The sequence below is a fragment of the Orbicella franksi genome, chromosome 12, assembly GCF_964199315.1.
Source record: "Orbicella franksi chromosome 12, jaOrbFran1.1, whole genome shotgun sequence".
Taxonomy (NCBI): domain Eukaryota; kingdom Metazoa; phylum Cnidaria; class Anthozoa; order Scleractinia; family Merulinidae; genus Orbicella; species Orbicella franksi.
In genome coordinates this window covers 23,452,072-23,478,234 of record NC_138156.1, presented here as the reverse complement: position 1 = coordinate 23,478,234, position 26,163 = coordinate 23,452,072, and the positions used below count along the sequence as shown (strand labels likewise).

The window sequence follows — 26,163 nt, the reverse complement described above, 5'->3', positions numbered from 1 at the left end:
TGAATCTCGTCATGAAAATCGTACAAGGACAGCCACGAGGAAAAAATCGAACAAGTGCTTTCTACTATCCAGCAAGATTTATTGCCCACCCAAAAAATCATGCACAACCTAAATGTGAGAAAAGAAATTTCATACCCCAGAAAGTTGCCCAGCCCCACCCCTGAAAGGTGTAATGGTCCATCCTTGGCAGAAAGATACCATGTTGAGGCCCAAACTTAATCAAGGACTTCACGACTGCATTTTACTGTAAAACAATGTGAAGAAACAAAATCACAATAAATAGTTTATTTAAGACTTGACAACTCAATTAAATATTACTATATGTGATTCTGTACGAAACATCGCTCGATAAACATGATTTTCTGATCGATCAAATTAAATTCTGCAAAATTACACATCAATTTAAAAAATTGGCTGAAAATTTTTCTTTGAGAAACCAAGGTGACACTAAATTTGCTGCCCGAATCTTAGTGTTTCAAATACGAGTTCAGTGATGGTTTCAAAAATACTGGGTGAAATTTCGCATTGTCCATGACGACCTAATTTCTAATTTGAAAATTGTTTTGTATTTCACAAAATATTACATAGGAAACTTAATTTTCGCAAACGAGTCTGAAAAACGACGTCAGAAAAGAATGCAATCATTTCATGAGTGACTCGTGAGTTCAAGTCTTGTCTGATTGATTTCGTAATTCTCTTGCGAATTTGTACTTAGAAAACACAAGCGTGGTCAACGAAATCTTGTCTGTTCAAACGATTGCATTTAAAAAATACATTTCAAAGTCTCAAGATTTGAAATCTAGCTGAAAGAGTTCGCTAGAATTTCACTATATAGTGATTCTGTCCGTATTCGGTCAAGTACTGCAAAGATGCGTTTTGAATACACTGTTCTCGATATTCTAAAATACAGCCCGGCAGCGAGGCCTGGAGGACACAAACAATGGAAATTGAATGGCATGTATCTCTAGGCCTCGCTATTAAGCTGAATTATAAGGTATCGAAAGGATCCTATAAGTTCATTTTCAAGGTGGTCAAGTGACATTTCTTGGAACCTTTAGCGTGACCTATCTTTTAAAACTTTCCCCTGTCCGATATCTGTAACAAGAAAAATGTGTCGGACTGCTTAACAAAAACATATCAAAATTAACTTAAGTTGAACACGTCTGTGTTGAACCAGAACATTCACAACAAATATAAATTGGCTTTGAATTAAAATTTCAGAAAAATTCGCTGTTCCACTGAAAGAGAACAGACCAAGAATAAAACTACGTCTAATTTGGTAGCTAAAATTCAAACTCTTTCTCCTTAAAAATGACTATGTACAACGGGTAATTTTCTTCAGAAATTATCTATTATGTATCTGCATGCATAATTTATATATCAAAATAAAAACAATTTTCTTGAAAATATGCAAATTTATGACGATCCCACATGAACAAGAGCGGCTTTCACTTGAGTGACTCAAGCAATTATAATGACCAATCACAACACAGTCGCAAACGACACAACCAATGAGAACACGAAGCAATTGATACGTCACCAGCGCAAAGCGCGGTAAAACACACGTGACCAAGTCGTGATTGGTCGAGTAGGTGGCGGAAGCGCTACGAGCCAATCATAGAGCATTTTGAGCAAGACTATTCCATTTCTATATTACTTTCGACACCCAATTGAAACTCGCTCTACTCGCGCCAAGCGTTGATCTCTAACTAATATTACTAATGTTTCTTTGATTCTTGGAATCTAAAACTTGAATAGTCTCCTTCACGCTTTGACAAGTATCCCGGCGGTCGTTAAATTCGACACTGGCATTTTTCTTGAGTTTGTCTTCAGGGGAAATTTCAGGGAAAAATACGTCCTTGTCTTCCCGTCGTTGTCTATGCTCAAGAGGGCTCCAGTCACGAGGCAGTGATGACGAACTCGACGAACCATCAACTCTCTTCCTGAATTCAATGGTGTAGCCAACTCCACGATGGGAACCCGACGAAACCGTTGCGGTCACATCCGAAACCGACCGACGACGCAAAGCAGGCTTGTCGGTTGCACGAGTCATCTTCGGCATCGATTCGTGCCGACGAAGCGAGTTGCTTTTGTTTTCGCTCTCTTCGTCGCCTTTCCGACTGTCCTTATCGTAATCCCGTACAATATCTTCAAAGATCTGCCTTCTCTGCTTTACATTCGCAAAGTTTTCATTGTCCAACTCAAGGTTCTCCTTTTCAGAATCTAGGTTTTCTTGAGCTTTCAAAAGAGAAATGTTTACCGCACTGTCACTCACGACATCCATTTTGTCTTCGCTGATTTTTTCCACAGTGTTCACTTCGTTTCCTTCATCTATATTCTCGTCAGAACCCGAGCGTGGAACTATGAAAAATTTCGGAGCTTCGTCGCTTGACTTGGGATCACCATCTTTTGATGTTTGGCTCTTAACCTTTTCCCCATCCTGTGTGACACGAATGATGCCTTCCAAATGCTGAGCCTGTTCTTTTACTCTAACCACGCTTGACGTATCCACAGCGACCTCGCTGTGCTCTTCGTCTTCTCCCTTTATCTGCTCGATCTCCTCGCCTCGCTTTTCCGTTGTGTCGACTTCCTGACAACCTTCTTTTGCATCAACAGTTTCGAGCACGGCAATGTCACTGCCCGCCAACTCCTGCTCTAGCTCTGGTTTGGATTCCGCAGAAGTAGTTTGCAGGCGCTCCTCGATACGCAGTTTTTCTCGTTTGACCAAACCAGACACACTTTCGTTGTCCTGGTTTTCTTCTGCACATTGCTCAACTTCCGAATCACTTGTTCCCTCAATTTGATATCGCAGTTGTCCTTGATCTTCAACTGGCAGAACGGCCTCCTTGTCAAGAACCAACTCGCTGTCTTTACCATCGTCTTTTTCAACATCTTTGTCGGACTCTTGATCTAATGGCTGTAGCTTTCCCTCGATCAACAGCGTGTGGCGTTTCACTAGACCTTTCTGAAGGACATTCTCCGTGTCCTGTTCACTCCCCTTGTCTTCTATGCCCTCCGGCAATGTAGAGGGTTCTTGTGCTCCCGAGACACCAGTTTCCAGTGCTTCCACGCCCGCCCTCAAGTCTTGCGTGGCGCTCAGCTCATCCTGTTGTGAATCAATAGCCACAAGTCTATCCCCTTTCAAAGGAGATGCGCATGCGTCCTGGTCATCTGTACATCCAGTTTCGTTTCCAGTCTCTTTCTCGACTTTTTTCACTAACTCTTGATCAAAAGGAGTTATCTTCCCTTCGATTAACAACGTGTGACGCTTGACAAGACCTTTCGGAGGGACGATGTCTGTGTCGTGTCCGCCCTCTGTGCTTTCCCCGTCCTTGGACAACTCAAAAGGCTTTGCTGTTTCTGAATTACTCTTTTCTTCGGTCTCCATACCAGAATTCATATTTTGTACGACATTCACCTCTGTCCGTTCTGTATGCAGGGCCGCACTGTCCGTTTCACCTTCTGAAAGAGATGAAGATCCTTTCTGACCGACTGCAAAATGGCTTTCTTGTCCATCTGGTCTCTCGACACTTTTTTCAATTTCTTGATCCAACGGCTGCAGCTTTCCTTCAATTAACAGCTTGTGTCGTTTCACTAGACCTTTCTGAAGAATGTTTTCTGAATTTTGTTCACTCTGTTCGTCTTTTTTGTCCTCTAGCAATTCAGACGTTACTGCTTGCTGTATAGTAATCTCTGAAGGCTCTGTGCCATCTTGTGAAATAGTACGATTTTCCTGCTCCGTATAGGCGTCCGCGCTCCTTGTTTTCCCCTTTGATACAGATAAACCTACTTCTTGATTGACTTCTCTGGCCTGCTGGTCGCCAGTTCCTTTCTCTAACTCCTCTAGGCCCAAAGGTTGTAGCTTCCCTTCCATAACGGATTCTACGCTAGTACTCACATTGTGCGCAACAGACGGCTTCAATACAACCGGTTGCCTGCTCTCCAATGTTCCTGTTAACTGCGAATCGTTTGACGGTAAATCCGGCGAGTCTTCCTCAAGTACAAAGACACGAGTGTTTCGTTTGATTTTCCCAGTAAAAGACGCTTCACTGATTTGTTCAGAATCTACCTCATTAGACACAGTGCTCTTATCTTTCGGCAAGGTTCCGTCTTCGTCATTAACCAGAGCGTTCTTCATTCGTTCCCCTGCTTTTTCAACATATGCTCGCAGATCTTGTTCTTTCTTCGAAGCAGATATTCTCCGAACATTCACTTCCTTCTTCATATCCTCGTTAACCCTTTTAACAAGCGCTACGACGTTAACACCTCTAAGCTCGTCTCCCAATTCTCCTGCGGTTTGCAGTGACTCTGAATCAGCATCAACAGCAAGAGAGCCTTCGAATTCGTCTCCTTCTTGTTTCGCGCTTTTCCTTTCATCACTACCGCCTCGCTGAAGCAACGCCCGCCTTTTCAAACTCTCCCGATGCTTCAGTTCGTAACCTTCTTTGTGCTTCTTTACAACGCCCGGTTCGGGTTCTTCGTTTGGCATACTCTCGTCTTGTTCCTCTTCGGGGATCTTATCGCCTTCTGCAGGCGCACACTCAACACGTACTTCTTCCGTCGACGTCAAAGCAGCATTACCCTCAAGCTCTGGCAGATCATCAACACCTTCAAACTTTCTCGAATACCGTTTGACAAATCCGCTTTCAAGTACACCATGCAAGTCGCTCGGTAGGAGACCTTCAAAAGTGTTCTTTACGTCCTGCAAATCGCTCGTCTCTGGTTCATCCAAGCCCAGAATTTGCTTCTTTTTTCGCTCGAAGTCCTTGAGATTTTCGTCGCTTGCGGACCTAGCTTTCGAGTGCAATTCTTGTAATTTCCTTGTTCCACGCTCTCGTAAAGAGCACGACCTACGAAAGTTTCCGATAGATTCCTCATCCTTTCCTTTCTTCTTTTGGTCATCATTTGCCAAAGTAGGATCTGAACTAACTCTTTGTAGCGAAGTCTTGATAGGGATTTCCGAAGCGTGAGAACTGGGTGGTACATAGTTAGGCCCCTCAAGGGCCTCTTTACTGGATTCAACGGTCGACTCTGGGTCCGGACCAATTGGTGAACTCGTCGAGGGCACACGTTCCGTCTCGTTCCTTTCCAGCGAAGTGCCCTCGACGAGCTCACCTGTACTGTCCAAAGTCGCCCGAAGTACGCAGAGTTCTTTGATACTGACGTCGGGAGACTCCTTGAGTTTTAAAGAGGACTCAGTTTCTATCGGTACATTATCAACAGTGTCCACGCTTTCTACATGAAGAGCCATCTGGGGATGCTTGTCATTCTCGTCTGCAGAGTTACGAGATTTTTCTCTCCGCTTCTTTACAGCTGCGGCGCTGTTTGACACCTCTACATCGGCCCAATGGTCACGCCGTTTGCTGAAACAACCACCCAAAAAAATAAAAAAACAATCAATAAAAACTCTTGTCCATAAACTACAGGATCTTTCAGGGTTAGACCACTACCTTGCGGAATAACACTCGACAAAAAACCCTTAAGACAATTAACAGGAAGTCTAGATGCTAGATTGCAAAAATCTCGTTGCTGTGGGTCGCTTCGAGAGTCGGGAGTGATGACAATTGAATGGCTGTATTGGCAGACAAGCTGGTGTAGCCTGTAGGACTTCCTACAAAAACGATTTGCTTCACTACCAAACTAAGTTTAGTGGCGTTTTGGTTAACGTACTTGTCAGTTTAAAGCGAGTTCTCCTGTGGTTGGGTTAATTTTTAATTAGTTACCTCGAAATCAAAATTCCTTCATACGTAATAAGCTGCTTCCAAAATCCTGCGTTCGGCTGCACAACACTTCTTCGTGCTTTGACGTACTTCATCGTATCACCTAACGACCAGCCATACTCCTTCATGCCATACGCTATCACCTGATACAAAATGAGAAATGAAACTCAGTAAGCTAAGAACTGCACGGATTCGTTCATTCGCTACCTAGTTCCCTCACTTGTTTGCACACTCACCTGGTCCGTCAATTAAAAATCTGTACATAAAACTTAAGGACGTTCGCGCTAATTGATTCTGCGCATCCTTACTACGCACGCAAAATCAAAAGCCACGTCATGCATCGATGTGCGTGCTAAGTAATAAAATGAACAATGATTGGGCAGAAGGCCATTGCTATAGCTTTGCCTGGATTTATTTCGAAACAAGTAATTCATTGTCTGTCCGCAGTAGAAATTTGAAGAAAATCTATCGAGAAGAACATTTTCGCGCGAACGTCCTCAAGGGAGCTCAGTCACGGTATTTCGAGTTATTTTAGCCGCGTACAAAATTACCTTTAACTTGAAGGCAACCTGAAAATAACAGTTTACTATGATAGAAAAACACCAAAGAGATAATAATAAACATTACAGGAACAAGGATGGTTAAGGATGGAGAAGATTAACACGGATTACACTTGACGGACTTGAACAATTCAGGCTAAACTTTTCAAGATGAACATAATTAATGGCATATTTACCGTTGATGCCGATCTGCTGATGCCCATCCTACAATGGACGAGAACTTTTGAGCCTGCATTCCTAAACAAGAAAAGTAAAAAGAGATTGACTGACGACTGGACCGATATTTTTATTCTTTGGATTTCCGCTTCCAGAGCTCTCTATGTGGCACAAAAACACTGGTTCAACATGCAATAACCAATCAGCGCAAACAAAAGCAAACCGGAGACCAATCGTTCTATAGCTTCATGCGCGTTTTCCCACGCTTGGCAAAGTTCGAAGGTTTCCCGCGCTAACCACTGGACGAATGTTTTCCTGCGCTTGGCACAGCTTCCAACTTTTCCCGCGCTTGGCTCTGATCGCTATAGCCGGACTCCTTGATGTGATTGGTTCATTACATTACTTGTATGTTTGTTGTGATTGGCCAGATTATATTTAAATATGAAGTTGGTTTTGATTAAATTACAAAACCGTTCTTAGAAATCTCTTAACATTAGTGCATTGCATGGCAATACCTCCTGGCTAACAGGTGCGAAAAGCTGTACATGTAGTTAGAGTTTCTCTACTTAATCATTTCTTACTTAGCTCTCTGTATGAATCTGTAAGTGTTATCCCAGTGGTGAAGTAATTCGGTCTCATCCAAGTCATAAACTCTGAGGAAAAAAGTAACAACATTAAGTCACAAAATATGATATCGAAGTGTCTGCCTTCGTAGTACAAAGTGTTTGCAATCAAGAAAACTAAACACACACAAACCTGATATTGTGATAATGAAATGTTCCTGGGAAAAAGTTGTCGATTTCTCTTGTGATGTTCAAAATATACCCAACTCTAGATAATAGAAAAAGAGAGAACAAATAAGTAACATGTCAAAAGAAAACCTCATGTATGCATTCATGTACCTGCAATAAAGTCAGACCTCCAAATGTGGAGATCCACTTTATCAAGCCAACATGAGTTGCTTACAAAAGGTGGTTTCATTAATACTGTGACAGTTATTTGGATGGACAATGTAAATGTTAGTCGCTAAAAGATACTCGTTGCTTCATCAAAAAATTTTCCCTCCTCAAAGCTGACAAAAAAAAGTTTACCCACCCATTTTCCTTGAGTTCCTCCAAGTTTGAGGCATTCCATTCAGAACCCTGCAACAATAAAACTATGTTTTTAAAACAGTGATCTTCAAATAATGGTTTGAAAGGAATAATAACACAGAGACAAGCTTTACTTGTAAGAGCTAAGCAAAGGCACCTCAGATGAACTAGCTTTATGTCTACGAGCTGCAATCTTCAGATGACATAGCTGAAATACTATCTGGGATGAATACAGGATTTTAGAAAAGGGGGTGACAAAGGCGGTCTCCCTTGTAGGGGGGTCCAGGGGGTCCAGGGCATCCTCCCCTGTAAAATGTTTAAAATTGAGGTACCTGGAAATGGGATTTCCAGCATTCTGAGACCAAGTCAACATGTTATACTATAAAAATGTCTCATTTTTTTTAATTTAGGGAGTTCAACCAAACCCCCAGAAACGCCCCTAGATCAGCCCCAGACCATCTAGAATTTCCAGCAAAACACAGACTCAGAGAACACTTTTTCACATTGACAAAAATGTGTGCATTTTTATATAACAAGACAATTTATTGTTACCAATATAAATGCAAAATAACTTGCAAAGAGACTTCTCATTCATGTTTGATTTGATAAAGATGAAATATTCATTGTAAGCATGATTTGAGTCACGAAGATCGATTTTACTTACAAGGTAAACATGGTCAAATATTTTGGATGCAGAGTCCATTTGTCCCATAATCACTATCATCTCTTTATCAATAAATGACCTGTACTCCTTCAGCTCCATTTGCGTGTCTGCTTCAAGCATGGTTCGTAACTAAAAAGCACAACATATGCATGAATTATGCGAGGTAAGTCACCAGAGTCAACATTGGAAAATACCAAGGTCCACAACTAGCTTAAATAATAAAATGGTCACAGAACAGGGCTTGACATTCAGGAAAAAGCCTTGGGGTCAACTGGCCCCTAAGTTTTCAGATTTAGTCACCAGCAAAAGTATTGCAGTGAAAAGCATGGAAACTTAGACGTAAATGAAAAAAAATTGATCGCCGCGTTGAACTTCGCAGAAGAAAGCTGTGTATCAGAAGCTGTAATAAATATATGATCTTCCAAAAAAGGTAGACCTCTAAGATTTTAACAAGTGTAACTCTTACTTATACTTTATTCTGTATCACACTGAAGTTTCTTTTGATACTAACCAATGCGTACAAATTAACTTGAACTACAATGGGACAAGTGATGGACTCACTGTCATCTGCCACTCCCTTGAGCAAAATACCCAGGGGTATGAACAACAGCTGCCAGTGAAATATTGCAAACAGACAAAAGTAGAGACATATAGAGACCATGGTCCGACTAGCATCCCATCAAAGTGCAGTCAAAAAACTGTTATTACTTCCTGCTACAGGGACAGAAGTTCTCTGCTTGCCTGAAAACCTGCTTATTAAGAAAGATTGACTTTTGAAGGTGAAACTAGAAAACCCTTTCAGTAAGCTCTGTGGATATTTCTCTACATTACCTGTCTACTGGTGACTTCTTCAAGATCGACTCTCATCATCACCTGCAATAGAAAACAGAGTTTATAATTCCAACATTTACAGACCAAAAATACATAAATAAAAACTGACAATACGCAGAACTAAAGATAAGCACTAACCTCTCTAAGCTTGTGGCGAATAAGCTTCATGATCAGTTCTTTTTCTTTGCTACAAACAAAATCAGATTATCATTAATATAATAAATTTAATAATTACCAAATGTCTAGTAGCAATACAAAGTAAGATATGTGTTTGAAATTCATATTGTATCAACAAGACATGTTTTGGATGAAACATCATCCATTGTCAGTTTACAAGAATACCAATAGAAAATGATCAATAAATAGTTAAATACTGTGTGATGAAAATAAGAATTAAGGATTAAGGCACCAATCAGAAAAAAGTGAAAATATACATGTAACACAAACTAGAGATAACACAAACTAATTAGCATGAAAGGGATAGTAAATTTAGATGCTTAACTTGGGAATTAAAAGAAGGCTAGCAGTAAATTTATCTAAAAGCAATATTATTTTGTCACCCAGAGGCTTACATGTAATTCTCTAATTTTTTTTTTCAAAACAGAACTCAATTGCTGTACCTGGTGCCAATGGGAGATTCAGGACGTTTTGACTCAATGTCATCCATTTGCTCCCTATATTATGAAAATAGACACAATCTTGTTCAAAATTGTGAACTCTTCATACATGCACTGTATGTGCAGAAACAAAACTTGTGTATCTGTAGTGTCCTATCAGCATTTTGTGATTTATATTAGTTCTACTGCAAGTAAACCTGTTCATAAATTGGTAAAGAACATAACCCAAGGAACTACATGTAGTATTTGTGTCAACTCAGGATTATAACCCCCTGACTGTCAGAACCAAAGTCCAGCTCAGTATGAAACTCTGACAAGTACTACTGTAGACAGTAGACAGTACACACACATCTCAGATATCTCCCACAGGAGGAAGCCTCTTGTAAGACTTCTTCAATGTCCTAGCCTCTTACAAGCACTAAGTGTACTGCTTTGACCTCCTATTACTGGACATCCCTTGTAAGCAGACATTTGTTTCTTACCCCAAGTCCATTCAAGGGAGGTTTGATTGTACTTGACAGATAATTAATTACAAATCATTACATCTACATGACATGAGTACTCATAAATTACTAAAGATATGTCCATAATATACTACATTAAATTCTTCTTTCCAAGAAGGAACTTACCATTCATTTATACGAAGTCTGTCTGAGGAAATTTTCCTGTAATAATACTCAACCCAAGCATGTGAGGACTCATTCAGATAGTAATAGTTGTGTTTTCTGGCATTCTCACTACACTTGTGAATCCACTGTAGGGCAGTCCTAGGCAAGGAAATTGACAAAACACTTCCTTCAAACACAAGTCGCTAAATTTACACATTTGCATACATGTACAACAGTACTGAATACATGTGTGAGACTTCTGAATCTGAATGCGCATTCATTAGTTTATACACTCATAGAACAGTGTGCTCTTCACTCACAGAACATTGTTCTCTTAGTTCAATTGTAAGTAAAGGACATTTATCAGGAAAATCCCTGGGTGCCCCTTAGGCTTTGTTCACACCAGCAACATAACAACATAAACATAATGACACACATGCATGTAATTAAGAAGGTTATTAATCAGATGGTCATGTTTGTGGTGTGAACATCTCGACATAATACAATACATTATAATTGCAATGTAATAGCATGAACATAATGACATAAGGAAAAAATTAACCCTCGTCTTTTCCTTTAGTTATGTCTTAATGTCAATGTTCACATTACCATTACCACCATACATGTCACTGATTAAGTTGTTATGTCATTATGCTGTTACGTTGCCAGACAGTGTGAACCAGGCCTCATACATGTCATACGTACAGTGAGCCTGCAAATATCAGTCGGTCACCAGACAATTGTCCGGTAAATTTGAGGTTTTGACAGGTAAAAGCTTAGTCTGGTCGGACACTCTGACCGGGCATTTCTGCTAAACCAAAAATAATTTAATTGGAAATTTGTGGCCGAATATGGAACAAGTTAATTTATTATACTGCCACACAATACTATGCAAAAAGACTTTGTTATCAGTTTCGTTTTTATTCCATTTCTGAGAAATAATTTTATCACGTCGAATGCGTTGTCTCAAATTTCATGTCGAATTGTAAACACGCCACATCAGCGCCACTATTCAGGCTATGTGTTAATTTACGCATTTTGCGGTGGTGTCTTGAAAGATTGTGAAGCCCTATTTAGTCTGAATTACGTTCGTTTGAAAAACTACTTGAATCTGAGGTCTTATATGTTGTTACTCGTTGTTTGTTATGTGCAAGTGTTGTGGTTTTTAGTCGTAATTTGACTCGACTAAGGCCCAGTTCAGACGCCAAACTTTTCATGAGCCAAACTTATTTCGAATTTGGACCGACCCAAATTATCAAAAGTACACCTGTTGATTCAGACGTCGAACTTAATTCGCCGAACTTTATTTAGTTCAAACCAAATCACATTGAAATGTCAGCGATTTTCAGACAAAGCGAAAACTGCTTGTAAAATATGTTATAATAATTTATGCACTAGGTTCGGCTCATGAAAAGTTCGACGTCTGAATCAAAGCCGAACGTTCCAAAGCCGAAATTCCCAGCTGAGCTAGATGGGAAGAACGGCTGGGCCGTTCCAAATTCAAATAGCCGTTCTCAATTGATTCAAACGCCGAACTTTTCATGTACTTAATTCAATGTATTTGGTTCAGTTCATGGAAAGTTCGGCGTCTGAATTGGGCCTAAAATATTAAATATTATGCAAATTGGATACACAGCCCAAATTCTCACGTTTCATTTATCTGAATGCAATTGCTTTCAAAAACTTTACAACCTCTAAAATGAAACCAAATGTATTGCCAGTCCATATGATCAAAAATCAGTTTTAAAGCTCTATAAAGTTTTTTTTACGTCTGTGGTTCAATATATTTTGAATCAGTTTCCGTGCCACAGACATGTTTTTGTGAAAAGTGTGAATGTACAAATTAGTCACGCTTTGTAGTCATGACCACTTCCAATTTGAATTTCATCTATCTATGCAAATTTATTTATTCAATTGACCCCAAAAATTGTTGAGGGAAACTTGCTTTCAGAAAAAGTCGAAGAATTCATTTCAGCCAATTTTCAAGTCTCTGAATGTTATTGTGAGTGAGTTTTGGTCAGTTTTTGCACTGACAAGCTGTCCATGCAGGAAACTTGATCAAGTGAGTGAAGGCAAACTAGGGGTACACACATTTGTAAATTTGTCAATTTTCATGGGGTAAAATAATACCTGACTTACTGCAAAGGTCCCTTTCTGGCGCTAGTATCGATTTTACACTCAGTTGACTTTACTTTTAAGCCATTTGAATTTGCAACCAACATTTTGGCGAAGGGTCTGAAATACCAAAATGTCTCAAATGTCTCTTACTTTAAGTTTCTAGCGGCAAAAAAGAATTTGTCCGATCAGACTAGCTTTTTGTCAGCTCAAAACATGTCCTTGGCCTGACAAATGACCTGCTCATAGACAAAAATTATTTGCAGGCTTGTACAGTAATGTAATTATTGACAGTTACACTTAATGAACTCACCACATGGTCTGAACAGATATCGGCTTGAAAATGTGTGATTTGTCTACTGAAGTCACTTTGAAGCCACTGTCAAATTGAAGTAAAAATTGGATGAGATTAAGTACAATATAAGAAAATCTCACCCCTGAGAATGTGTAGAACTTTTCCAGACAATATCCATACCTCCCCATGGAAGGGATTTTTTCGGCAGGTGTATTTTGCAGGGCGCAGGTTGCAGGTTGCTGGTTGAAATTTAATTATAACTGGAAAACCGCTGACACTAAAAATAATTAATAACCTATATACTCGTCAGGGGCTCTTACACAAAGAAGTTCGCCTCTTTCACATAGTGAAAACACGGTCGATCCATTATAAGTACTTATCGATCGACATGCTGAAACCAGTGAAATCTCTTCAAAGCCATCTGAATGGCCGCTCCACAAATGTTTCTATTGATTCCAGATTTGGCTTAGGTCTTCCTATAGGACTCCACATGCGAATTTTTATTTTAGCTTGCCATTGATGTATTTATGTATACTATTTAAACGCTATGGTTTCCTAGCGAGCGCGCCAATCTTTTCAACGTTTTCTATAGCTTCAAGTTAATATTGTTGCGGAATCTATACTCTACCTAGCTTCACCATCATCACTACAGTCAGTAAACACTTGTAAGTCTTTATATTCTGTCCTGTATTTTTCTTATCGCTCGGCTCTTCTTCACATGAATTTTTATTTATTTTTCTAGTCGAACCTCGCTTGATCTTTCAATACTCAACGGGCTCCTCGAGTCTCTTCAACAGAGTGTGAGTTCGAAATCTCTAGGCGTAGTGTCAACAACAACTGTAAGCTACACTTCCCTTAACAACAGAAGATTGCCATCACAAATGAAGCAAATAAATAACGAAATGAAATAATATAAGATTTTAACCAACGCAATATACTAGCACAAACTCAGTGTGCTTTCATTTTGGTATTCACAGGGAAGAAACCAAATTCAGCAGATGTTTCAGATGATATTTCAGCTGTTTCTTCAAAAACAATAATTCATTGCAGGCTTAAAATCATAGGAATATACTCTCCTCCCATCGCTTCGGCGGGTTTGGCACTTAGGTGCAAGCCACCTTTCTGAGCGATTGCAAACAGCGTCATGTAACAGTCACGGTAAGTCTACCACCTGTACGTTTCTTTTTAGTGCCAGCGGTTTTCCAGTTAAAATTAAATTTCAACCTGCAACCGGCAACCTGCGCCATGCAAAATATACCTGCCGGGATTTTTTTCTAAGGCCCCCCACCCCTCTGGAAATTCCAATTAAGCTTAATTAAGCTTCATACATTTCTTTGCATTTTTTGTTCATTACGGAGCCCCCACCCCCTCCTCCCTGGGATATTCCAATCACTTCCATGGGGAAAGCGTGAAGATTTTCTGAAACCGCACAATCTCAAAAGGCAGGTTTACAAAGTTAGACACAAAGTGACTGCAATTAATTACTCACCCATCACCATCAAGATTAATGGTTGTGTCTCTATACAACGGAATTACCAGACCAATAGTGGCCCTGAAAAGCAAAAAAAAATAATCATGTACCATCACACAAGAAAATCAAAATTAACTAAATAAATTACATTTTTGGATGATCAGTTTAAAAACTGATGATTATTTGTAATCATTTGCACTCATAGCATTGCAACCTCAACACTCCCAGCATAAAATCTCAAAGCAAGAATATCATATTTAAGTTTGTGGATGACACCCTTTTGGGGACTAAACCTACTAAAGCTCCAGTGTGTACCCTGCACAGTGCAGTGGACCTGTAGGTGAAACTCATATAAGTGTTAATGTTTCTGTTCTGTTGTTTCTGATACTGGTCCTTAGGTGTGGGTAGGTATGAGACGATGAAGAGTTTTCAATCTCTGGGCATGAGGCTAGAGTCATCACATATAAAACCTGCCTCGCTTACTTGTCAGTCCAATCCACACCCATGACAATACTCTGTTCTTCTTCATCTTGACCAAATGCTGACACAATTGTTAGATAGCGAATTCTGTTTGGATACTGGCTTTCCAATTTAACAACCTACGGAAAGAAATGTTGAGACCAGCAAATAGACAATTAATAATTATTGTTTTAAAAATAATTTTGTTATTAACATTAAATTCATACTAACAGCACCTAATTTGTATTACATGTACATATCATAAAATAAGTAATATTTATCCCAAAATGTGTGTACAGTACAGAACAAAAATTGAACCAATCATAATCAGTCTTACGAGTCTAAGAACATCTTCATCCCGCAACAAGTTGACCATGGCCTGCAAATGTAATTGCATCTCCCCTGAAATAGAAATAAAGGTCATGCAAAAAATTGTATGAGTAACTGTTGTTAAAATCGTAATTATGCAATTTACAGTAATTGTTCTCACTTCATAACTGTTGAGTAATTGCAACAGTTTGATCAAAATAATATGGTTATGGCCAATTCAAACCAAGAGAACAATATTTTGCAAATACGTGTCAGGGCTGTTGTTAAATATTGGAGAATATAGTATAAAAGACTGCAGTGGACCAAATGGTGCATACCAGCAGAGCTTATATAATTATCATTTTCCATAGTATGAAGAGACTAGCTAGAAGTATGGTAACTCTGAGCATTTAATTCACCAATACCCATTTATACACTTGTTCTACAGCTGGAATATTTCCCCCACAGCATATGCTTTCACTGGCTACTCCAAGTTCACTTACGTTCCTGACTTCTGACAAATTATGAAATAATTTTGTTTCTCACCAAATACATGTGATAAGAGGGGAACATTGCACTGTTAACCTGGACTATTTAATTTTGTTTTCCCTGGTTACATTTTCCGATTAACTCGTTAAACATTACTTCTTTCTAGGTGTTTGTTTACAGACCAACATTTGCCAGTTAAATATGACATCTGTTTTCACTGGAAATCTAACCCAGAATTTAACCCGCTGACTCAGAAGATTCAAATTACAAAAGCACGCAACTTTAAAAAATGGCTGAGAGAGGAAGTACTTTATGACTTCTTTTGTACTGATTCTAGCTATATTTATGCAAAAGAGAAGGCATTTCTTCAAGAGGATGCAATTAATGTCCCCAGAAAATTCATTTAAAGAGGAAGATGTGACGAAATGCTGTAATGCTGGAACAGCGATGCCATGTCATAGGTAGGGTTCTGGCCGAGGAACTGGCAGGAGAATCTAATGGGACCGTAGGAATGGTACACCAAAATAAATGAGAAGGACTGTTGAACTCATCTGCCATTTTAAAAGTTCTGTTTCGCAAACTGAACCGCAATGCGTGCGTCTAGAAAATAAAACTGCCAGGTTCTTTAGCAGGCGTCTGTCACTACACAGTACATGTATGTGATCGGCTGAGGCATTGACTAGGACAGGTTATACCATCTTGGGAGGTAGTATGACTTGGCGTGAATTTCCAGTCATATTGGTGAGATAACTGCTTGTTTTTTATGGTGAAAACAGAGTGCTTAACTCAAGATGAACTGTTTTCACTGCATTTCCAGACTTTTCCGACTTTATCTAGCCAAAATTGTCCTAGTGAAAGCACAACCCTTAAATTTTGGCTTCACCTCAGGAAGCATTCACTATTTTAGAGATCAATTAAACTGATTTCTTAACATATTTTACCATGTAAAAACACTTAATAACATCCAACAAACAAGACATATTTGACCAAAACTGAACAACATGTTAAGTATATAGCTGAAGTTTACTAGTGGAAAGTAACATGCGCTCTTACTGGCTGATTTATGGTCATGGGGCAAGTGCTAAATCTAAATGTCGCCTGGTAAGCAACAATAATATTATTAAGCAATTGCCACCTGCTCCTCCATTAACCAGAGGTAATATTTTGACTTAGGGTAGTCCTTCTGGTCTTATTACAGTGGAAACCCATTAATACGGACACCAAAGGAACATGATAAAGTGTCTGCATTATCTGGGTGTCTGTATGAAGCAGGCTAATTTAAGAGAAAATATATGAGCTTTTTAGTTGTCAGGACAATGAAAACTGTCCGTTAGAAGCAGGCGTCCATATTAAGCGGGTGTCCATAGAGCCGGGTTTCACTGTACTTTACAAGTTATAAAACTCAAGAAACACTTATTAATTAAGTTGGGAAAACGTGTACTCAGTTTTGTCTTCCCTTGACTCTTGATGCTTCCCTCAACTTCCTGGGAAAACAAACTGTTTCCTCCAGGACCAGTAATTAAGTGTATAATATAATGTAAGTCAGACAGTTTTGAAATCTCAAAGCTACTGTAACTGCTTGACTGCTTGATTAAAGGAAACTTCATTTGCATAAGAAGAGATTGTAATCCTTTTGATTCCTTACCTCCATGTTTGGTAGCCTGCCGAGCGAAGTCTCCATCGGGTAGTGCATATGCTGCTCCTTTGGATGCAAAGAACCCTTCAAAACTTGACCTGAAAAAAAAAAAGTAACAAGCATAATTATCTAGTGCTCAGCTTCGAAAAAACAGAGTATATTGAGACAATTTTAGAGCTTAAATATTTCTTTTCCCACCTGGATATGATAATCTGTATATTTTGTTTCATAATAATATTATTAACTGTCACTAGCAAAGTTACATGTTGATGCTGATGACTGTACTATTGTGAGTAACAAATTAGATCCAGCTATGAGAGGATTAGAAGTTTGAATGCAACTGCTGCAACAGTAATCAATTTCTTTTTTTATTTCAGACCGAATAATAATTATTATTTATTGTATGCATATTCACAATGTGTGCTTCAGAAATGTGAAACAATAGACTTTAACCAACACCAGGAAAGTAACAAACACATAAAATCTTAACAAGATCGGCAACATTAAAGAGCTTAAAACTTTTAGAAGCGTTCAGTTGTGACAATACTCTCTGCAGGGATCCAAAGCAACTTAGACCAGATACATTTTGAAAACCCAATTTAAGATTGCATGACCAAAAAAAACAAAGGAAACCCTGAATGGAACAATGGATCAAAATAACCATTAGTAAATAAATCTGTTAAGTGCATGCCAAATTAATCCTTTCTAATTAAAAGCATTATCCAAAGCTTCCCATCTTATAAGGGGGGATTATTTAAGGGAAGGTGCTAAGTTCAGGGTGGGTCTTACATGTAAGAATACAATCCACACAAATTTCTAAGTGTCTAACAAAACTTGTTATTCCAGTGGCACGCACAACATTATATTAATATATGTAGGAAATAACCACTGGAAACCATTACTAAAACCATTTCTGTACCTACATGTGATAACAGACCATGCTTTCTACTGTTTCTGTCGTTTAACTACACAATTAACCACTAGGGATTTTATATCCGATTCCCCAACAACAAGATATCATGTGCTAAATAAAATGCAGGTGATTAACCACAGTTATTTACGCCTTCTTCCAACATTTCAAGTGGGGTTATTGTGCAGATAGAACATTGTAATAACACAAAGCATTGCATGGTCTGTTACCTTCACAAAATGAGTACAATTTCCATGTGGTGGGCCGTTAAAACAGTCCACAACATTTTGACCAATCAGAACATACATGTAGTATACTGATAAGCTAAATATATCGTCTTAGAAATGTGTATTAAATATCTGCCAGGAGGACAGCAGTTAAGTTTTTCTTCGCCAAAAATTGGAAATATGTGAATTCGCTCTTGTGCGACACGACCCTAAATGTAAATGAAAAAATGTGACAAAATATTCTGCAAGAAAACTTTCATTGAAATTTCCCCATAATACACTTATTGACACAAAAGAGACACTGATGCCAACATTGAACAAAACAATTTCCTTTGGCCAGAAAGTGACAAAATGGAATTCTTACATAGACTGACCACATCTGTATGCCCTCTATTTTTGGCAAATTATTTTGGTCTTTGGCTTTTAAATACCGACGCATTACAATCTTTATCTGGCTCTCAATCTCTCAACACTTTTGACCCCAGCAATTCAAGCTAATTCAAGACCATTCATTCAAAATAACTGACAATCTAAGAAAGTAACAAAAGCTCATTTCACAAAATACATTCCAAAGAAATAACGTCCAAAGTTGTGAGAAAAGCAAAACTCGAAGGGTGAACGAGACAAAACAAGAAGGAAAAATTATGCAACTGGCCTAGATAAGTTAAGTCACATCTAGATTTGGTTTTTATCAATCACTCTTCACCGACGAAACATATTTTTAGAGCGAAACCTTGCCTGTGATTTTAATTAAACCAGATTGCCTCGATGCTTGGCATGTAACCAAAGAAAGACAGGCCTGAACACGCTTAAAAGTCGACAAAGAAAGCAATTTCCTCATAACAGAGCCGAACTATCAGCGAAACAAGATACAGCTGTATGTCTCTCACAGATCAATACGAACTTGACGTGTTGTGATTCACAGTTAAGAAAACCAAATAAAACAACTTACGCTCTAGATCGATTCAGCGAACTATCTTCCTGATCTTCGTCAACGTCCTAAAAGTGTATCAATCAAATAAAAGGTCGGCACAAGGCAGAATTGTGCAGAAAACCTCAAGACCATAAAACATGATCATGACAAAAGATACAAGATTGTCAACATCGACGAAGGTGTGTGCAAAAACTGCAGTTTACCGATTCCGTGCCTAAGCTCGTACATTCCGATGTCGACGGAGACCTCAACACAGTCACTAAAGACATATTGGACCGAGTATATCACATCGCCAAAGGCTACGACTGCAAAGTGCATCTAAATCACCGATCAAAATCCCGACAGCAGTTTTGCTTGGGTCATTTCCAGCTTACGAAAATAAAAGATTTGGCCGCTATAGCCGCTTCTGCGCATGCTCATTGTTTGCAAGCCTCGTTTCAGCTAAATTTCTTGTTTTCGCGGCGTTTTCAGACACTGTTACCGTTGTTTACAAGACCTTACCAGAGCAATAAATCTTGGAAAGTCTCAGAGAGTAAATCGAGGTGCCACATCATGCCTTTCCCTCCATTTGTGAAGGCGAGTTGCCTGCGACAAGAAGATGACGGAGAACCGGCGAAAAGCATGCTTGACTGAACTCGCCCACCGGAAGTCAGCGTGACATAACCTTGTCATATTCCTTGTCATAACAATGCCCACGCGAGAACTTCAGTCGACGGGAAATGAACAATTTTAACCGCAAAAAAACAAAAAGAAGGTGCCGTCTTCTCATTGTTTATGAATCCATACAAATGATTTCTCAGCTACGATCCACAAGTTCGTTCTCCGTTATTTTTCCTTGACTTAATTCATCTGCGGTATGTCAAACAGATTTGCACGTGACAAAATTGCCTGGGAGGGTAGTTGAAATGATCTCATTGAAGCTTCTGGTAATGTCTACAGTCTACGTGAAAAAGTAACGCAATTCAATATCATCACGATTTGATAAGATCTTGTTCTCTCGCAATGGAGAACGTGTATTGCAAATATGTCCATCAGATTCAATTAGAATCATTCAAAACAATCAATACCCGAATTACTATTTCATATTACAGAAGAACAAAGTTAACTATGGGAACATTTAATAGTCAACACTGTTTTTTTTTTTTTTTTTGCTAAAGTTGCGGGGCTTGTTTTCTTCAAAATTGATTTAAAACGTTAAGAAATTCTGGCTATTTCTTACACGCAAACAACACGATATTTTTGCTTTATATCCCTAACAACAAACCCTCGGAAGTTGTTATTCAGTGTTATTCCATTAACCAACTTCCTTCTTCTCTCATTCTGAAGCTTTGTGTCGCCATTGAACGGAAAACTAATCGTCTCAATTTAAAAACCGCGGCTGTTATGTTCGTTTGCCGGAAAAACGAAATTGTTTGAATTCCACTATTCTCTCTACGCGCCCTTCCGAACCGGTAGTGATTCAAAATTGGCGAACAATATACTGGGCAATATACAAGGCATGCCGGGAGGAATGTACTCACAGGTACAACCTGCACGAAAGCTGACAGAATCTCGCGTAAACGCGTGTGATCGCTCGACACTGATGCACATTCAAGAGAACACGAAATAGACATAAAGCTATGATAAGAATGAAAACAATTGAACAGGCTTATTATAAGCGCTCCGGTGACCTTGGCATTACATCTTAACCAGAATAGTTTGGGTACCAGTCCCTCCCTACGAGGAGGGGCGCGCACGTGGAGAGGTCATGTAAGAAGCTGGTGGGAGGGTATCCAATTAACAACGGCTTATACAGGGGGGCTCCTCCCTAATGACCAAACCGTTACGATTGTATAAAATCATTGTTTTGGCGGAAAAGGCAGCAATGTGTTGAAAAAGGTAACGACACCTCTTTCACATTCCTTCAGAAGGTTACTTTTATAGAAAATGGTACGCCTTTAATTTACAGGGATAATTTAAGTAAACTCCATCCCTTAGGACAATTAAAGTCAGCTTTTCACCCACTCCAGTGTCAATTTTACTAATATTCGTTGCAGAAAACTGAAGATGGAATGTATGTATTTAGTACAAAAGTTTTCAGCATTTTTCTTTCAATGTACTTATTTTAGTACAGTAGACTTCCTTAATCTTAGTTTAGAGCTTAGCATGGCAGAGGGGTTTTAAACTTAAGTCTATTAGATCTTTACAGTTGACATATGTCACAGACTGAAAGTAAACAAAAACATTCGATTTACCTCAAGGACATTAATGTTTTATTGCAAAGGAACAATTGTTTGTACAGTGAGTTCGCCCGTTGCGTAAGTTGCGAGGTTGTAACAAGTTCTAATATTTTTCTTGCGTGACAAATTCCCATAGACCATTAAATTATTATAATCAATGTTGTTGTGATGTAATTCTGCTAGTTAACCAAAATAGTAGAGACCGGAAAAGTTTTAATTATGTCAGGAAGCAATCTATTGTCAGTAGAGTAAACAATAACTAGAGAAACGAAAAAACATTACTGACAAAGGTAAACAGAACGTGCCAATGTATTGATGTACTGTCGCTTTTGACGACATTGTACATCAAGCAGAAGATGTTTTATGTCAAATAAAATGCCTTCATTTCTGCTTGGAATATCAAAGAGAACATACGAGAAAATTACCTAGCAATTTTGAAGCCTGTTAAATTCAGTTTGCTTCGCGATTTCAAGTTTTTTCTTGTTCATTTCCGCCAAGAGTGAGGCGCGCGTGACCAGAGCGCGTGAACTTTTATAATTTGATCGAAGTTTCAATAAAAATTTCATTCCGTACGCGGTTTAGATATACAAAGCAGCCTTTTCAAAACTATACCGCATGTCGTGTTATAAAATAGTTGCCGACCTTAACGATGCTCAATTGCACAGTTCTTTGACCTTCTAAATCATCGAATTTGCCCGATCGTAAATTACCGAACAGCAGATACTGATATTATGATCTTCGCCTTCGGGTTTGCAAGTTGGTTACGCCTGTTATGCGAAATCAGATATGTCGCTTCGATCCCTAAAGTTTTTGCCAGATATAAACAAGCCGAAACAAAAGAAATTAAGCTGTATTATTGAACAAGCAAGGTCTTGAAACCTGCTAAGGAAGTGAACCACTTCTCGATGACAAAAAAGATAATTCTCTCTAGTAATACAATAATAATTGATCTTTTGACTATAAAAGGAAATTTTTCAACCTAGCTTTGTACAAGCAACGTTTAATCTTGAGCTTTGTTTTGCTAAACAAGAGTCAAAATCCAGCCGTTTGCCTATTGTCCGTATACACCTCGATCGCTGACGAGAAAGACCCCAAATTGTGTATGTTTAGGCGTCCGATCGCCAGTGTGGCAAAGAAATATCTTACACAGGACTGTTCTGATTGCAGGCTGGTGTGCCTGGAGCACAAGGAAACCAAAAGAGTTGTGCTACGACGAGTTTACAGTGGACAACGATCATGAGCTTCGCGCAAATCTACTTGATATTCATTAACACGTACATTTCAGGAAAACGCACTCACCTTTTGGTAAAGAGTCGGAAATTCTTAGCCTTTTTCGCCGCCCGGCGAAATACTTGCAGAATTCCACGATTTCCAGAGGACATTGTTATCTTGTCTTTTCGAGCACTTTTATACTGTCATATCCTAAACTTGAGTGCGGTGTTCAGATAATCGCCGCGAATAATAATATTTTGAAATTCAAGTCCCACCGGGTTTAACCCAGTGGTAATGCGACCCGCTCATAAATTATGCCATTGTCGTGCGCAGAAACGGTTTATGTGAATACCGCGTGTCAAAAATGTCTTCAAATCTGTCTTCTGGACCCGTAACAACGCTTTTCGTAAACGTGCTCTTAAGCCACGATTCACTGATTCTAAGCTAATTATATTGTCGTTATAGGACGTTATGATTTGTTAATCCTAGTGGAAAGCCGTGTCAATATTTTAGCAACTACTTTAATTTATGTGCATATTTATTAGTTGTTCTAGTTCTGTGTCAATCACACACGATCAGAAAACACCGTGCCGAGTCGACATGATGAGGGATTTGCTTGTAACGTAACCTTTTATGGTCGAAATGTTCTGGTAAAATTTTTTTTTCTTATGAAATTAAATATCGCATTATTTAAAAACTGACACTTATTTCCTTTTAGTTCGATTGTTATTTCCGCAAGGTCCGCAAGCCGAAATCTGAAAATCGGATCAAACCTTTTGCTCGAAATCTGTAGCGCAGAAGAAAAAAAATTCGATAAAATTTAACTGTGGAATAACAAAATCGATGGAAATTTCTTTTCTTTCATAACTTCTATATTGTGCGCTTCTTAACATATATATCTAATATACAAAGAAGGGTTTGGCGCAGGAGACATCGCAACCTGTTAGCTTCAGCTCTTTTAAATAGCAACGCCCCCTTAATTTTCAAGTCTTATTTAATAGGTTAGTTTTTGGTGTAATTGATATGGGAATTTTCACGCAAATCACTCGGATTTCGAAGATCACAAACGAAACCAAAATATACGTTAGCCTGCAAAACAGCCGAGAACTTGGTTCCCATTTGTTAGGCTAAACACGACGTCTCCCAGCTCCCGTCAACGAAACGTTCCAGGGAATAAAACTGGATTCGCACTTGACTTCGTCAGTTAAGACAAGCTCTCGACAACTCAAACTTCAACCTTACCTGCCAACCTTTTCCGCTCGTCCCCAGATTGCTCTCAACTCGCCTTGCAGTTTAAAGAACATGATAAGGACTTCTATATTTTCATAGCCGCATCAACAGTACCGGGAAAGCGTGGAGAATTTCTCAGCTGAGATAAGACGCACTAGAATAATTTTTTTGATTAGTTCTGCTTGTTTCGATCGCGTACTGCCACAGTCAGGCTTGATCCGCGTCTTGCACGTACTAAAACTATTATGACAAAACTTGTTTACTACCGTGAGCTATAAAACAATGCCGTGACAGGTGAATATTTTAACGGCGCGCGTCACTCTTTAAATTAATCGAAACACAGCATTGTACGAGGTTTGCTTTGTATCCTTAGAAACGTCGCGTTTCGTTCTGTCGGAAACAATAAGTTTGAAGAAGAATTGTCGGTGTAGTCATGCTGGAGAGTTTGTTTCGTCTGAATTGTGAAAAGGCTTAAGTGTAACAGGTGTCTGGGAGCCGGAGATACACTCCAGTTTTAAAATGTAACAATGACAGAGCAATTTTTCTACTTCCGTATCACGTGCGTTGTCTTTTGAACAAAGATACGAACTAGTGAACGAAAGAAGAAAAATAAACGCACAAAAAAATTGAATTGACCAACGAAAAGGAGGAACGAAAGTGGAAAAAAGCTAAAGAACGAACGAGCGATCAAACTAAGGAACGGATGAAAGGATGAAACAGCAACAAAACAGAATATGATTTAGCCGACTGAGAGTTAAACTAGAACCAAGCGAATATCAGTTGTCAGTACACGAAACGGGATGTAGTGTTTTGCATGATGGAGTGAGATTGACCTTGTAATTCATGAGTGGTTTCGCGTAAGAGCCAAGTGTCAACTTATATAGTCCATCAAATGCAATGCTCGCGGTACCTTTTAAATACTGATTGAGCGAAGCTTACTTGAGACGAGAGTGGTATTTGATACTTCACTACTTCATTATTAAAAATCCCAATTAAAACTCTCAACATTTAAAATCTAACCAAGAATTACTGTCAAACTGCTTAGAAGTTGTAGGTGCTGTGACTGAGAATCGATCAGATTCCCATCTTAGGCCATGTTCTTGAATACATTTTTTTTAATGTCAATAAGGAAATTTGAATACTTTTGGTTGAAATTTCCGTGTATCCACCATTATATGTCATAAATATAATATCAAAAATCAAATCAGCAACATTTATCATGTGTTATTTTTGGCGAGAGATCACATTTAGAGTTACCATGGCAATAACTGCATCGGTGCGATTACGTAGGACTGATAATTTGTATTCTTCGGACTACAGACAGACAAATGAAACGGAAGTTAAGAACCTCCTTACCTTGTGCATATATGCATATGACCTCGCACATCATGATCAATAAAATTCAAGACAGTCTACATTCCTAAGGCCGGGCAGAGCTTCCCTAGAGATCAGAAGAGCTAATGTCTAAATTGTTTTCCATTTTGCGGCGTCGTCTCTGCATAAATTTAAAATCAGCATGGAGGGTAGTAGCTACTACAGTTTATTTGGCAGGCACTTCCGCGTACGTACTCTACAAAATCAGCCCTGGTAGAGCGTAAGATTCGCTCGCTAGTTATTTCTCAGTTTAGGGATAGAATTTCTCCTACCTGGCCGGCACAGAGATAATGATATCAACACTTTTCGGCCCAGTGAGGTTTTATAACTTATATACAAGCTATTACATCATAACCTGTTCCAGGAGTTAAGTTAATCTTATTTATCTCTTGCCGCTTTCTATCTGCTCCTAACTAACTCAACAAGCTATTGTAAGTAGATTATTCATGACTATTACACCACACCTTTGTAGTAGCGATTCCCCGATGAGAGAATTACAGATACATTGAAGAACTGGAACAACAAAGGCCGAGAGCTTTGTGGAAACAGAACTCGCTGCCATATCAGCTCGATCAGAATACATGAGAATAACTGACCTTGTGAACTCTTTTTATCTTTTCAATCTCAATGCGGTTCGTTGGTCTTGTGACCGAGATGAAATTCAATCTACATTCAAAATAGATACTTCCTCATATTTTGCTCCTCCAGCAATAGTTTTGTTCCTTGAGGAGTTGGGGAGGAACTAAGTGCAAAGTGAAATTTTAATGCTTCGTTAGTAGAGACTATATAAATTTTAAAGCTTAAAGCTTAAAAACTTGAGAACACGTAATTTTCTGTAACTCAGCTAAAGGTGCTCTACCCTTAATCAAAATGATGCCACTTGTGTGGCAGTCATCATCATTGTCATTGTTTTCGAAATATTTGGGATTATCAAGTTCACTTTACGCACATAGTGAGGACATTCGAACCATAAACACTTGACATTTTGTTGTTTATTTTTTGGTGAAAAGGCAATGAGAAATCTTCATAAAAACAC

At 38.8% G+C, this 26,163-nt stretch overlaps 1 protein-coding gene across 6 annotated transcripts; it reads right to left on the bottom strand.

The window, feature by feature from the left end:
- Positions 1-270: 270 nt before the first annotated feature.
- Positions 271-25,836, bottom strand: LOC145464221 (uncharacterized). 6 transcript variants are annotated; one of them, XM_081448049.1, is made up of 18 exons: positions 19,296-19,681; positions 19,111-19,157; positions 17,031-17,119; positions 14,925-14,989; positions 14,612-14,727; positions 14,147-14,209; positions 12,676-12,741; positions 10,269-10,406; positions 9,643-9,696; positions 9,161-9,209; positions 9,023-9,064; positions 8,192-8,320; positions 7,532-7,578; positions 7,193-7,267; positions 7,018-7,089; positions 6,457-6,517; positions 5,724-5,863; positions 271-5,363 (listed from the first exon to the last, which is right to left on the bottom strand). In XM_081448049.1, exons 1-18 carry the CDS (start codon positions 19,359-19,361, stop codon positions 1,706-1,708), a joined length of 4,977 nt encoding a protein of 1,658 aa, XP_081304175.1. In that variant the 5' UTR covers positions 19,362-19,681; the 3' UTR covers positions 271-1,705. The 6 variants fall into 6 exon arrangements, with proteins under 6 accessions (XP_081304175.1, XP_081304174.1, XP_081304178.1 ...); XM_081448048.1 differs by lacking the exons at positions 19,111-19,157; positions 19,296-19,681 and adding an exon at positions 25,592-25,836; XM_081448052.1 differs by lacking the exons at positions 19,111-19,157; positions 19,296-19,681 and adding an exon at positions 25,110-25,585.
- Positions 25,837-26,163: the final 327 nt, after the last annotated feature.